At 37.4% G+C, this 14,538-nt stretch overlaps 1 protein-coding gene and 1 long non-coding RNA gene across 9 annotated transcripts in view; one reads left to right on the plus strand and one right to left on the minus strand.

Moving 5' to 3' along the window:
• Positions 1–816: 816 nt before the first annotated feature.
• On the plus strand, positions 817–6,401 carry LOC124397144. Its single transcript, XR_006927891.1, has 3 exons — positions 817–999; positions 6,129–6,237; positions 6,339–6,401. It is a non-coding gene; the product is annotated as an uncharacterized LOC124397144 (long non-coding RNA).
• A 3,509-nt stretch (positions 6,402–9,910) lies between these two features.
• LOC124397124 (BAH and coiled-coil domain-containing protein 1) overlaps positions 9,911–14,538 on the minus strand; it is a 72,477-nt gene continuing 67,849 nt past the window's right edge. For 6 of the 8 annotated variants that reach the window (XM_046866629.1, XM_046866627.1, XM_046866625.1 and 3 more), the window contains 3 exons: positions 13,266–14,464; positions 12,931–13,167; positions 9,911–12,838 (listed from right to left, as the gene is read on the minus strand). In XM_046866629.1, coding sequence (XP_046722585.1) covers positions 12,626–12,838; positions 12,931–13,167; positions 13,266–14,464 — 1,649 coding nt within the window. In that variant the 3' untranslated portion in view covers positions 9,911–12,625. Of the gene's footprint in view, positions 12,839–12,930; positions 13,168–13,265; positions 14,465–14,538 lie in introns of those variants that run through there. The other 2 variants (XM_046866626.1, XM_046866633.1) reach the window with 2 other exon arrangements.

Raw genomic sequence — 14,538 nt, forward strand, 5'->3', positions numbered from 1 at the left:
ATCTTCATTACAGTGCAGTGTGGCACTATGCTCATTTTCAGCTTATTTTTAAAGGTGATTTTTATCATCAATAACTATCTCTCACTTTTGGTTTGAAAACTGTTAGCTTTTTCTTACAGTGATTTTTATTCTCATATTTACTCAATTGCAACAAGACCTTGAACAAAAGAACAAGAAATCTTTTTTTTGCTTTTAAAAGTGCATTAAACTGTTTTTATTGGTGTAAAACATTTTTTATCTTACTTAAAATATTACTTTTTGTTAGACAAAATACTTTCTTGTGAATACGATTTTAATTATAATCTTGTTTGTGTAATGTGTAGTTAATCTAATCATTTGTGCTTATTTCATGCAGCATTGTGTGTTACTTTCCAAGCAAAAACCCTGGAATGAAACAAATCATAACAATTTACTCTCAAAAGGTCCACCATGTTAAATTTTCTTTGCTAACACACAACTCATATGATTTTTCTGTAATGTTTAGCTATTTCATAGTCAGCATAAATTCAAGTTATAAATGTGCATTAAGGTCATTTAGAGCAAACTGTTTTATAAATGTAAATGTCTGTATTTAAACACTTTCCACTACCAGACTAAAAACAAACAGTGGTAGTAAAAGGATTATGGACAATGGACTACATTACCCAGCAGCCACTGTACTTCTATGTCTGAAGCACATTCAACTAATTACTCACAGCTGTTCCTTGTCACCTTGATTAGCACATACATTTAAATCTCACCTTACACAACACTCATTGTCTCAAGTTTTATTTTCCATGGTGGTGGTTGTTTTTCCTCATCATCCAGCATCTGAGAGTTTTGGGAAAGTGGCTGCCGAACCAATCATATCCCACTCTTCCTCCCCTGGATCTCTTACCAGTTTAGTTTTTGCTTAGCCTCCATACGCTGATGAGGATGTCACTCATCCCCTGTGACCTGATGAGAATGTTGCTCATCCACCAGGCCCTGGTGAGAACGTCGTTCTGTCTGCCTGCTCAGGTGAGGACTTTGCCTTTTCCTTATGCAACCCAAAAAAAACTACATTTACACACACACACAAGCTTTGCAGGGGCTGCTGCTCACATAAGCCCACACAGAGCATGGGACTTCTACGTCTGTCGAGGATCACCTGAAAGGTACATTTTGAGCAGTGAGGGAGTTGGGGGGTAGTTGCTCTGTCAGGATTGTGAACAATGGACTACATTATCCAGCAGCCATTTCATGTAACTTGCGTAAGTGACCAGATGACATAGGATGAGTTGGCAATTTTATGAATTTTTTATTAACCTTTAATGATCTGACTTTTAGTGGCACTTTTATGTAGGCACATCTCTCCATTTCTTAAATCTTGCTGTCTTTAAGATATTATTATGGTGTTTAGATCATTAAAATACCATGCAAACACTGCTATGCTGACATGTCAAAGATGTTGTGGCGGCGGTTCGCGAGTGGAGGGCGGTGCCGGACGGAACGAGCGGTAAGATTACACCTGTAACTGATAAGAATAATCAGTATGCTTGGTTCCAGTCAGGCTCCACCCTCTACTCATGAACAGCTGCCACAGATATGCTGCAAGTTATTCCTTTATCTGTGCTCTCTAAAGACATACATACACTCTCCTGATTTAAGTAGAGAAGAGTATCTTTGAAGGTGTCATGTACATGCATGAGAAACACACCTACATACAGTATTGTTCAAAATAATAGCAGTACAATGTGAGTAACCAGAATAATCCAGGTTTTTAGTATATTTTTTATTGCTACGTGGCAAACAAGTTACCAGTAGGTGCAGTAGATTCTCAGAAAACAAACAGGACCCAGCATTCATGATATGCACGCTCTTAAGGCTGTGCAATTGGGCAATTAGTTGAAAGGGGTGTGTTCAAAAAAATAGCAGTGTTGCATTCAATCACTGAGGTCATCAATTTTGTGAAAAAAAAGGTGTGAATCAGGTGGCCCCTATTTAAGGATAAAGCAAGCTTGTTGAACATGCATTTGAAAGCCTGAGGAAAATGGGTCGTTCAAGACATTGTTCAGAAGAACAGCGTACTTTGATTAAAAAGTTGATTGGAGAGGGGAAAACCTATAAAGAGGTGCAAAAAATAATAGGCTGTTCAGCTAAAATGATCTCCAATGCCTTAAAATAGAGAGCAAAACCAGAGAGACGTGGAAGAAAACGGAAGACAACCATCAAAATGGATCGAAGAATAACCAGAATGGCAAAGGCTCAGCCAATGATCAGCTCCAGGATGATCAAAGACAGTCTGGAGTTACCTGTAAGTACTGTGACAGTTAGAAGACGTCTGTGTGAAGCTAATCTATTTTCAAGAATCCCTCGCAAAGTCTCTCTGTTAAAAAAAAGGCATGTGCAGAAGAGGTTACAATTTGCCAAAGAACACATCAACTGGCCTAAAGAGAAATGGAGGAACATTTTGTGGACTGATGAGAGTAAAATTGTTCTTTTGGGTCCAAGGGCCACAGACAGTTTGAGAGGCGACCCCAAACTCTGAATTCAAGCCACAGTACACAATGAAGACAGTGAAGCATGGTGGTGCAAGCATCATAATATAGGCATGTTTCTCCTACTATGGTGTTGGGCCTATTTATCGCATACCAGGGATCATGGATCAGTTTGCATATGTCAAAATACTTGAAGAGGTCATGTTGCCTTATGCTGAAGAGGACATGCCCTTGAAATGGTTGTTTCAACAAGACAATGACCCCAAACACACTAGTAAACGAGTAAAGTCTTGGTTCCAAACCAACAAAATTAATGTTATGGAGTGGCCAGCCCAATCCCCGGACCTTAATCCAATCGAGAACTTGTGGGGTGATATCAAAAATGCTGTTTCTGAAGCAAAACCAAGAAATGTAAATTAATTGTGGAATGTTGTTAAAGAATCATGGAGTGGAATAACAGCTGAGAGGTGCTACAAGTTGGTTGACTCCATGCCACACAGATGTGAAGCAGTTTTAAAAAACTGTGGTCATACAACTAAATATTAGTTTAGTGATTCACAGGATTGCTAAATCCTAGAAACAAAAATGTTTGTACAAAATAGTTTTGAGTTTGTACAGTCAACGGCATACACTGCTATTTTTTTGAACACACCCCTTTCAACTAATTGCCCAATTGAAGAGCGTGCATATCATGAATGCTGGGTCTTGTTTGTTTTCTGAGAATCTACTGCACCAACTGGTAACTTGTTTGCCACGTAGCAATAAAAAATATACTAAAAACCTGGATTATTCTGGTTAGTCACATTGTACTGCTATTATTTTGAACAATACTGTAAATGAGTAGCATATGACTGTAGCGCTCTGAGAAAGACAAGTTGTTGAATTATATGCAGTATATTTCAAATAAATTGCAGTTGACTTCTATTTTACTTGTTGGTGTGCTATATTTTTTTTGTGCTGTAATGTATACAAGGCCCTAACTTAATATGTTTACTTGAGCCTCTGTTTAACAGAGTTGAAGTCCCAATCTATGTATTCGCTTAACAACGATCTCTTCTCACAACATATAACTTGTGAACAGTCAAATAGTTGTTAACAGTAATTAACAGTCAATAACTATGTATAAATAAATGTTACTTTACTTACTAATTAAAAACTGAAAGATTCCTCATATTATTAAATAATTTTGTGTGTGTGTGTGTGTGTGTGTGTGTGTGTGTGTATATACACAAATAAAGTCATAATTTTTAAAAGGTCACTTTTGTGCTATGAAAGTAGGACTGACTAATCATGGCATAGACTCCACAATATGTCTGATGGTGTGCTGTGGTATCTCACACCAAGATGTTAGCAGCATATTCTTTAAATCCTGTAAGTTGCACGGTGGGATCTCCATGGATCAGACTTGTTGGTCTAGCACATCCAAGCCCTGGGAAGTTTGGTGACCAATTCAGCACATTGAAGCCTTTGTCATGTTCCTCAAACCATTTCTGAACAGTTTTTGCTGTGTGGGCAAAATGTCTTGCTGAAAAAGACCTTTGCTGTGCCATGAAGTGGTGTACAATCTTTGGGTAGGTGGTACATGTTAAAGTAACATGCACATGAATGCCAGGGCAGTATTCCAGCATCAAACTATTGGAAGGGACTCACCACTGCATAATAAGAACACCTGTAATTTCATTTGCAAATCTTTGACTATTAGTAAATGTATAAAAAGTGTGCATGTATTCTGGCCAAACAAAGGTGTACCTTCAATACTATTTACTGCAACTACAGTAGACTAGAATATAAGACTAGAATATAAAAATAAATAACATGTACAATCTGTGAAAAGTAAAGTTTAAGCTCATGCACATCACTTGCAATTTTGGCAAAAATGTGGAAAAATATTGTGCTAAAATAAAACTATCAACAACAGTGTAAATAATTTTATGCCCATTGTCTTGATAATTTAATAATTCTGCAACTGACTATATCTCAAAGGCAGATGTGAAGCAGAGCTTTTTAACAAAACATCTTACAAGTAAAGCAGCTGTATGCTGACCTTAACCGCATAGCTCAGAGCTGCTCAAGGGCACAATAGTGGCTCTTCTGCGGTCATGTGATCTGAACTCAAAAGCTTCCGGTCACTAGTGCAGAATCTTAAGAGGAAGAGAAGAAAGTCAGATACGGACTATGAAAAGGGATGGATTGAGTGAACTAAAGTGAGAAAGAGAAAAAGCAAGGGGAAGGGGAAAGGGGAGGGATCGATGAATCTCTTCACAATGAGCTATTCAGTGTGTATAACTGCCCCATTCAGCAGCAGATGTGTGTGGGTGGAGCGACCCAGCATGACAGAGCTGCCAAATCTCCCATCACTGAATAAGGATATGGAATTCATATAGAACGAATGAGGGGGGTGGTGCATATTTTCAGGCATTGTATAAATCCTAAAATGTGATTAGCATTCAAGACTGCATTGTAAAAGGGCCCTTGTGGATAGACACTTGATTCCAGTATCTATGATGTGTGACATCATTGCTTACCTTCTGACAAGAGGAGTCACTCGACTGCTCCAAACAAGACTGCCTTTTTTTCTGACAGACAGACATCCGATGTGCTTGCCCTAATGATATAAAGCTAAACATGAAGGGAAGTTGGTAGTGATGCTGTTCTTTTTTTGCACACATAGAAGCCTGAGGAAGGCAGTGTGTATTGTTTGGAGATTAATAGCTGGTCCCATGTTTTCAAGTCTCTAGGGAGGTTCGGTGACCTTCTCGCTCAGGTTCCCCTTCCTCCTGACTCAGCAACAGCTGCTAGCATGCACACACACACACACACACACACACACACACACACACACACTATAGGCAGTAAAACCTGGCACAAAGGGTACACAGCAAGAAGTCCTTGCTTATTAAACCTATTCAGCTAATTAGTTCATGCTCAATACTGCATAGTACTCAGCACAGTGTATTTTATAACAACAGGTGGGCCATTAAGGAAGACTGTGAAAGACCATTAAACATGGTCTCTGTGCTCTAGCAAAATGGTCAGATGCTTTAGAAAATAAAAAGAAGAACAGAAGCAGACAATGCTATTTTAGGATAGACAGAATACTTCAGGATTGTTGTTTGAATTTTGCAAAAAAAAAAAAAAAAATTTAATTAATAAATGAAAGAAACTGTCATAAAAGCTACATCAGTCCAAGGCAATAAGGTCCACAGTGCAGTTATACCCCCTCACACACACACACACACACACACACAGAGTTTATAGCATTCGAGACCTGAGTAAACAGGTCTGCGTGCTATGTAAACAGGGACAGAATTTAGTGGGCTTTACTGCGTTGAGTGCCATAAACACCCACAAACATTCAGCCAAAAGAACTTTCCCCACATGTGGTGGTACAGCCAACTTGGTTGCATCTAGGACTAGCAGAGCATGCAGAAATCTGAGGATGATGTCGTTGATTAGCAGATTAGCTGTGCTTTAGTGCACAGGACATTAGATTCAGCGGGCTGTTGGGACTGCTAATTCTAATCCATGTCTTGTGATTTAAATTTGGATGTTAGGACAGAAGTCAGCCAAATGGACCCAGTTGGCTTATTTATTTCACCAAGATGCTTTCCCAACTGTCCTAATGATGAAAAGGAAAATAAATTGACTTTGTCTTTGTCTTATTTCCAGTCACTATTTGTCCCGGCCTTGACTTTCAACTGGCAACCACAGCCTACAGGATAAGCTCTAACATGTGACAGATACTGATATGGCCACTCAATGACAGACACAATCCCAGGTAGAAGCACAGACACCATGAGAGTCCCATTAGCCAAGAGGGCATCCCTCTATGTGACAAATCCAAGGAGGAATAACACACATACTCCTTAATTTCCCAAGGTAACCTTTCAGCACTGAGAAGCACCTTCACTGCGCAGCAGCCCCACAGTGCCCTAATGGATCTCCAGCAGCATGACCAGAGGGAGACACGCTGTGTGTGCAAGTGTGTGTAAGTGTGTGTGTGTATATGTGTTCCTTCCAAGCGGCTGTGCCTTCATTTTACAGCTAGCTATCAGACCTGCTGAAAGGCTACATGCTTTATCTCACTATATTGCACTGTTACAACCCCAGCTTAAAGAAAGCAAAAAAAGAGAAGGGTATAAATGTAAAAAAAAACAACAAAAGCATTTAAAAAGTATTGTCTATAATGATAAACTAATCATTTTAAACAGCATTCAGATTTCATTATATATAAATTATCCTTTTTTTTTGTAATCATACTATCCACTATCTGGTGTCATCTGGATGAGGATGGATTTTCTCATTTTGATTCCTCCTTTTCTTCCTTTTATTCTATCCTTTTTTTCTATCCTGAAAATGTAACTGTATTCAGTTTAGAGTACTTAGTTATTATTATTACTATGATAATAAAAATAACTAAACATTTAAGGTTTATTAAAATATTTGTATAAATATAACAATAAAAAGTACATTTATTATCCATATCCATATGTAGGAATATAAAATTGTACCTGGATTAAAAAACAAACTTTCTCTAAAATATTTCATTGCTGTTTGCCAATATATAAGCAATATAGCAATCATTTGGACATGTACTACACTAGATATATTTACACAGATTATGTTAAATCATAATGTAGCTGATTTCTTTGATAAAAATCTAGCATAAATATTAAAAAATTATTGTAACTACTAAACTTTTGTTCATACCAGAATATCAGAGACATGAGTATATAGAATGATGTGGTCTAGAGATTAATATTATACTTATTTATTCATTGTAATGCAAAGTTATTTGTAAGTTATTTTTAAATGATTTTCATAAAATAATTATGTACAAACTATACATAAGTGTGGATGTTATGCATAAAAGAGATACGCATAATGTTTAGAAGGGTACATGACACCGCCATAAACATAAAAAACTGTTAACCTGCACAAATATATATTAGGTTTCATCCAAGAGCCATCCGTCTCATAAAGACTTTCAACAGTTTTCAAGTTAAATGACAGATTTTTGTTGACAAATGTTTGCGTTATGACACATTTCAGGCTGACATGCTTTAGAACATCGTGATTTATAGCTGAGTTCACTTCTGGAAAGTTACATAATGTGACATGTAGAAAAACATCAACACCAAATACATTCCCTTTTAAAGCCAAAGAAAATATACTAAACTCTTTATAGTTCATAATGGTTTTATGGTTAATGGTGCCATAAGTGCTGAATTAATATTGTTACATAGTGTAAAATATTATTACTGGCACTTAAGAGTATATTTCTGTTTGTTATAAAAATGTATTCATTATTTTAATGATACAAATATACTATATATTTTCTCAAGACTTTAGGTAAAATCATTGTTTCGAAAACCTATAGCAATGACACGACACCATTTTTGATTAGGATATTTAAACATAATGTTAAAGATAAATGTTACTTTGAAGTACACTACATAACATTTTAAAAGGAGAAAGGCCAGAACGTCATTTTACAAAATTGTCAACAAAATTCATTCTAGCTCAGATGTAAGTATTATGTGAATTTCACATCAAAATTTACAGCTGAGAGTGATAGTTGATTTTCTAAGGTTTATTTAGGTTTATGCATGCATCATTAAGGAAAAGGCTAGTTACTCTTTTACACTGCACCCCTCGAAAGGTCCATATTTATGCTTTTCAACCTTGTAACAACATTCTTGTTGGATAAAACATGAATTGGTTTGCTGCTAGAAAAGTATCAACCACAGTGTGCTTTTTTCTTGACTGGACGATTTGTCTTGTAACACAACAAATACAATATTTTAATAATTAAATTAAAAAGTTCTTACTTATTCTTTTGTGATTACATGTAATGAACATTTACACAACATTGAAATTCATGTTGTAGAAGACATATAATACCCCTTTATGCTTGCTCATGTGGTAAACTCACTCATTACTTTTTGAACAAACAATTCTGTTAATGAGTAATACCGAACCTCAAAGCTACTGATTAAAGCATATGAAAGTGGAATTTGACTGGTTACGTTACAACAGGATTTCTTTCATTAAACCCACATGTAATTAGTATTGATGCAAATATTTTAAAGGTGGTTTAATATAGTTAAAAAGCCCTGTAGTAGGAAAATAGTGCTTAAATTCAATTCCTACGCGATCTTAGACTTTTCATACCTCATTCCATTTGTAACAGAACCTTGCTATACTTTTTAACAACCAGGAATCCGTATAATGCAGAGATGTTTATAGGGAAGGTGGGATCAGCCAGAAGGTGAAACATTTCTCTTATAGACGCCTTGACAATCAACCGTCTAAGAGGTGGGAGTGCAGGGCCAGTGTAAAGGTTAGGAGCAGGGTGCCAAGAGATAGGAGTAGCGTGTAAGGAATGCCTGAAAAACAACCTAAATCACAAATTGGTAACTTTTTTTAGCTAATTAAAATGGCTTAATGTTCTATAATGATGATCATACTTTCACATAGTTCCACCAGGAGGAAAAAGACAGCCCACTGCACCAGCATTATTTCTGAATTGCTTTGGCCCTTCTATGGCCCTGCACAGTTAAACTCTTTTTATGTAATGGACCATCTCCACTAACGTGACAACACGCATGGATATGCCTTTCTGGAGTAGCTGGACTACCTGTGGAACCTGATTGGCTTGGAGGTACTGCCTGATGCTACAAATAGTCACACACCCTAACAATACAAAATACTTGAGTCAAATCAGTCAGGAAGGATAAAGAGAGGGCTATTGTCTATGTCCACCACCTGCAAAATCATTTTGGGGGTTGTCTTTTTGTTGGACTGTTGCCTCTCCAGTGCACCTGTTTTCACATTTATTTGCACCAAGCAGGTGAAACTGAGTCACAATCATTTATGATTCTGAACTGGACAGATGGATACCCTTAAATTTTGACTGACTTGGTGTTATAGAATGATGATTACAGTAAGTATTTCTGCATATTTTGAGCAGTGTACACAGACTACAGTACTCTTAACATGGACTCTTAACCAGAAATTCTTCTAAATTGTCCTACACTTTTAGTGACTCATAGTCAAGCAAGGCCTAACCCTTTTCTTTGTGACTTTCCATCTACTGAATTAGCTTTGGCCCAGTGTGGTTTATGCCTAACTCCATTGCCAGGTATAAGCCACATATGCATCAACATGAACAACATGAATGAAGGGCTTTCTTTAACTCAGCCATAGACACAAAGCCCGTACAACTATAAATGTTCAGGCACAGAGAAGGTGAATAATCTGGATTGTGAAAAGTGACGGAGCCTCAAAAACTAAAATCATTTCATTTTATTTTAAAATGCTATTAAAAGGACTCACTGTTAAAAAGTTGATCGTACGTACACATATGAAATGTGAACATATGAACACTGGTATGAATGTCAGATGGAGTCTTCTATTTAAGGACAATCAATCATTGAAATAATTACAAATATTTTTGAGCATGATATTTATTCATAGTCCCTCTATAAAAAAATCTTAATACTAAAACAACATTTACAGCTTGATACTCATAAAGTGTTTTTCTGTAAAATGTTTACTCCCCAAATCAGACATTAGTTTACACATTTACAATCTTTACAACAGTTTTCAGCACAGAGAAATAAAAACACAAAAATAACAACAATAAATGTATATAATTAATTTTGCTTTCATCAATTTTAAAACATAAAAATTCTGTGACAGGTGGAATATTAGGTACATATATTTTTTTTTAATCATGTATAAATCAAACTTGAAATAAAAAAAGGTTTCATAGGATAGACGATCCTGCGTCCTCCTTATCATTTCCATTAGCCTTTATTAGAAGCGCCACAAAAATTGCTGCCCATCATTCAAATGTTGAGTCAAAGTAGTATTGCACTTTTATTAATGGGCAAATGACCTTTTCTTAAATTATAATAGATGACCAATTTCGAAAGCAAGACCATCTGAAAATCTCATATCTGTTCTTCTAAAAAGAGAAACTGACCTCTCTTATGGAACAGTAATCAGGTTTTTGCCTCTTTTTTAGCAGGACAATGTAACTAATAGGACTTAGCCTTTATGATAAATAATCAGATTTTTGTGCCATTCAGAAAGGTCTTCAGAGAGGATCTTCTTGCTTAACCTACACTTAGTACATTCATATTACTCAGTCCAGTGCCCTCCTTTATCAGGACAGTAAAACAAAGGCAAACATCTAACATACAATTAGTATGGCCCAAGCAAAGTGTTAATAAATAACCTATGTAGGAGTCAAGTTAAGCCAAGTTTGAAATTACTAAATTATAAAATCATGTACTTTTTCTTTCAGGTTGGTGTTGAGAGGCAAATGAATAGGCTGAAAACTGTGCCGAATACTTTTTGGTGTCCATTTGTAAAGAACGGAAGATAAGGTTAGAAATGGTCAGGGATAGGTCACTAAATGATGTCACTTCCCCTGCAGTACCACAAAAGTTGTTAATGGGGGTCAGAAGGTGAGGGTCTAACTATAATTCAAGGCACAAACCAGCATACTCCAGTGTTCTCTCTGTACTAGTTCTCTCTGCCAGACCATTGCACTTTGATTTAAAGAGCCTCTATGTTCAACACAAACGAAATAAGCGCTGTCACATTTTCTTTTTTTCTTTTTTTGATGAAACAGTAACACTGACAATAAATAGGTTATAAAAATAAGAATCAATACTTAGAGAATACAGTGAAGGTTGCATAATAAAAAAAGATGTTTTTTGGCACACACAAAAAAAAAAAAATCTAATAAAGTATATTGTAATTGTGTGAGCCTGTCAAACAGTCCACACTTGCTCTTTTATGAACATGATTGTCCCTAAAGACAAACAACTTTTCTAAGCTTTTCTAAGAGCTCTTGTTATGCTTGGCACAATGCCATTTCTTTGTTTCGATATCTTGGCCTTGGTAAAACTACCTCAAAATGTCATTACCATTGCTGATGAGTAGAAAGTTGGAAAAATTTTACAAAACATTGTCAATAAAGCAAAATTATGTACAGTCACTGCAACATATTAGGAAGTATGTTGATTGCAGAAGAATGTACAGCGCTAATTAATAGATTTCACCATTTTAAGATTTCTCTGGTATTTTATACATTGAGTACATATTTTTAGCGCCTGTATTTTCCATTCAATCTTTTTTCCTGATCTTTTCTGATACTCCTCTGAGACACGTATTTCTCAATTAAATAACATCAAGTAACTTTTACGTGGTTTCCCCACCTTTTTTCGTTTCATTTTCTTTTTTGGGTAAAAAGCACAGTGGACATGAAAATAAAGGTATGCACAGACAAAATAATACAGAGAACTAATAAAAAATGCCCAAAGTGCAGCCATAACAATGACTGAAACTCATAACATCTTCTCTTTCTGTCTCAGCAGGCAATGTGCAGTGCAATGCATACAACTTCAGTTCATCTCTTCTCATAGAAAAATAAATCAATCCAAGCATCAGACAATAAACCTCATATGTACAGTACATCTACCATATAAAATAACTTTGTATATACATACTGTATAAACAACAATGACGGAAAAAAAAAAAAAAAAAAGAAAAGCAGATCACACATGCACCTGTACACTATACACCTGAATAAGAAAACAGGTAAGAGGTACTGAAGTGTATGGCTTAATAGTAAATAACTCCTTAAATAAACATATACATAAACTTAATATACTAAATCTAATATTTACTTAAATATCCCTGGAATCATCACATGGTGTGGGGGAAAAACACACCATTCTCACTTTGTCTCTGTTTTTTTCTATGCTATAGAATTCTCACATAAAAGCCATCTTTCAAAACCAAAAAAAGGGTTCTGCTTTGGTGACTTTAAATTGTTTATTTATTTATTTATTTATTTATTTTTAAGTTAAGTTGTAAAATGTGAGATTAAACATGGATGTACTATACAGAAAAGTTGGACCACAGGCAAACTACTTGTGGTGGTAGTTTGTCTTTGGGAGACCAAGCACAAGTTGTGAGGCTGGGAGGTTATATCCTGGTCTACTTTAGCAATGCATGTCACCACAATTCAGATCCTGTTAGTGATATTTAAGAGTTGTGATTGTTGCAATACCCCATCTTAACTGGTTAATCTCTCCTTAAATTCCTTCTGAGGCAAATGCTAGATTGTCATTACCCTTAGACCAATGCTAGCAGAGGATAGACACTCCGTCTGCAGTAAGCAGCTGGCCACTGGTGGGGTCGTAAGTACCAGCCAGATAGTAGAGGTCCTGAAGGTTGCTTCCAGGCTTACTGTTGCGGCTCAGATGCTCATATTCCTTACGGCTCACAACCTGGCACTTATGAGAGATTGTCTGCACATCATTTTCATCCTCGTGGCATGACTGATAAAGGGCATGCTGCTGAAGAAGAAACATTTTCTTTTTTTATTAACTACATTCACAATAGGAATCTGCAAAGATCATAGTTAATGGAGACAACTAGGCCCCTTTACCTTGCCATCATGATGTCTCTTGCCAAGATTGGTCTCTTCAGGATGGTAGAACCACTTGACCTTCACTACCATACTGCTGGTCCAGGACTCCCAGAAGCTCTCAATGCGGCCAATGTAGGGTAGGTGGGGACGGCCAGCTGACAGGAACACTGCACAGTCTCCTACATGCACCGTGTCCCTGCCACGGACTATGGACTTGTAGTAGAGTTTACGAGCTTTCCCTTTTAGCCCACGTCTCTTGAGAACAAGAAATATTATTTTTGACATAACATTCGGATGTTTATAATTGGGTACACGCATTATCATATGTATATGTTGAACAATTTCTAGATTACCTGGGTGGGATCCCCAGACCATCTCCACAATTGCCTTGCTGGCATGCAGGGAGAGACTTTGGGCCTACTATGGTCAGCCAGTAGTTTTTGTCTCTTGACCAGGTCTTTGGAAGTTTTGGTAGATGAACTGAGACACTCTTTCCTTTTCAGGGGCTTGCGAGCAGCACTGTCAACATTACCACCTTTAGCACTAGAGACAGCCATAGCCTTGGCCACAAATGAATGCTGTGGAGGTCTGGTAGTAGCTTTATGGGAATGAAGTAGGGAGTGATGGGGAGTTAGGCAGCTTTGCAGGAGCAATGTGGAGTTCTCATCATCTTCTGAGCTATAGGAGGAGTCATTGTCAGAGGAGCAAACACTGGAGGTAGAAACAGAGCCTGAACTAGAAGAGCTAGATGACCCCGAAGAAGAAGAGGAAACAGAGAGATGGGAGAGGAAACGACCAGCCATTCTTATGCCATCAGAAGCTGGGACCAAAACTGATTCACTTCTTCTCCTCCTTTCCTCTTCTTCTTCGTCTTCCTCATCCATGTCTGAATAAGAGCTGTGACAGTCCCTGTGGCAACTATGGCCCATTTCTCCATGCTTGCTCACTATCAAGGATGGGGATGGCTTTCTCTGGATTGGTAGGAGCTCTGCCCGAGAGCTGTCTCCCTTCCTTTTGTCCTTTACCAACAGAACTGGGTGAGAATATGTATCAGGCTTGGGTGGAGCACCAATACCTTTAGAGCCAAACCCAGAACCCCCTAACATTAGAAGTGCCTTGCTGCTCTTGTTCTTGGGATTCATTACCCCCTCGTGATCCAGCTTTATCAGGACTTCATTTTTCCTTCCCCGGGGCACATCAGATTCCTCAGACTTTCTGCCCTGACCACAGGGACTGTTCCTGCCCTCAATAGGCATACTAGAGGACTGGCTGCAGAATGATGAGTAGCCATTAGCAATACTACTAAAAGAGTCCACCTCAAAGGACCTGCTATTGAAGATGCATTTGGCTGGTGTTGTCGTAGAGACTGAAGCATGAGGAAATCCTGCCTCTTTGTTCTTCGTGGCCTTTTTGGTTCCTGATCCATTAAGTTGAAACAAATTGACAGGCGCTCTCTTTCTAGGCTGAGCTATTGATGGCCAAGTAAGTGGAGATGCTGAGGTTTTATCGCTATCTGAGATAAACCTCTTCAGTCCTGATCCTTTAGGTCTCCCTGAGAAATAATGTTCAAATGTATTAAACCATGTTTTATGAAGAAAAATATTGTTAACTGCTGAGGTAAAACCA

This window comes from Silurus meridionalis, chromosome 14 (genome assembly GCF_014805685.1).
Source record: "Silurus meridionalis isolate SWU-2019-XX chromosome 14, ASM1480568v1, whole genome shotgun sequence".
Taxonomy (NCBI): Eukaryota; Metazoa; Chordata; class Actinopteri; order Siluriformes; family Siluridae; genus Silurus; species Silurus meridionalis.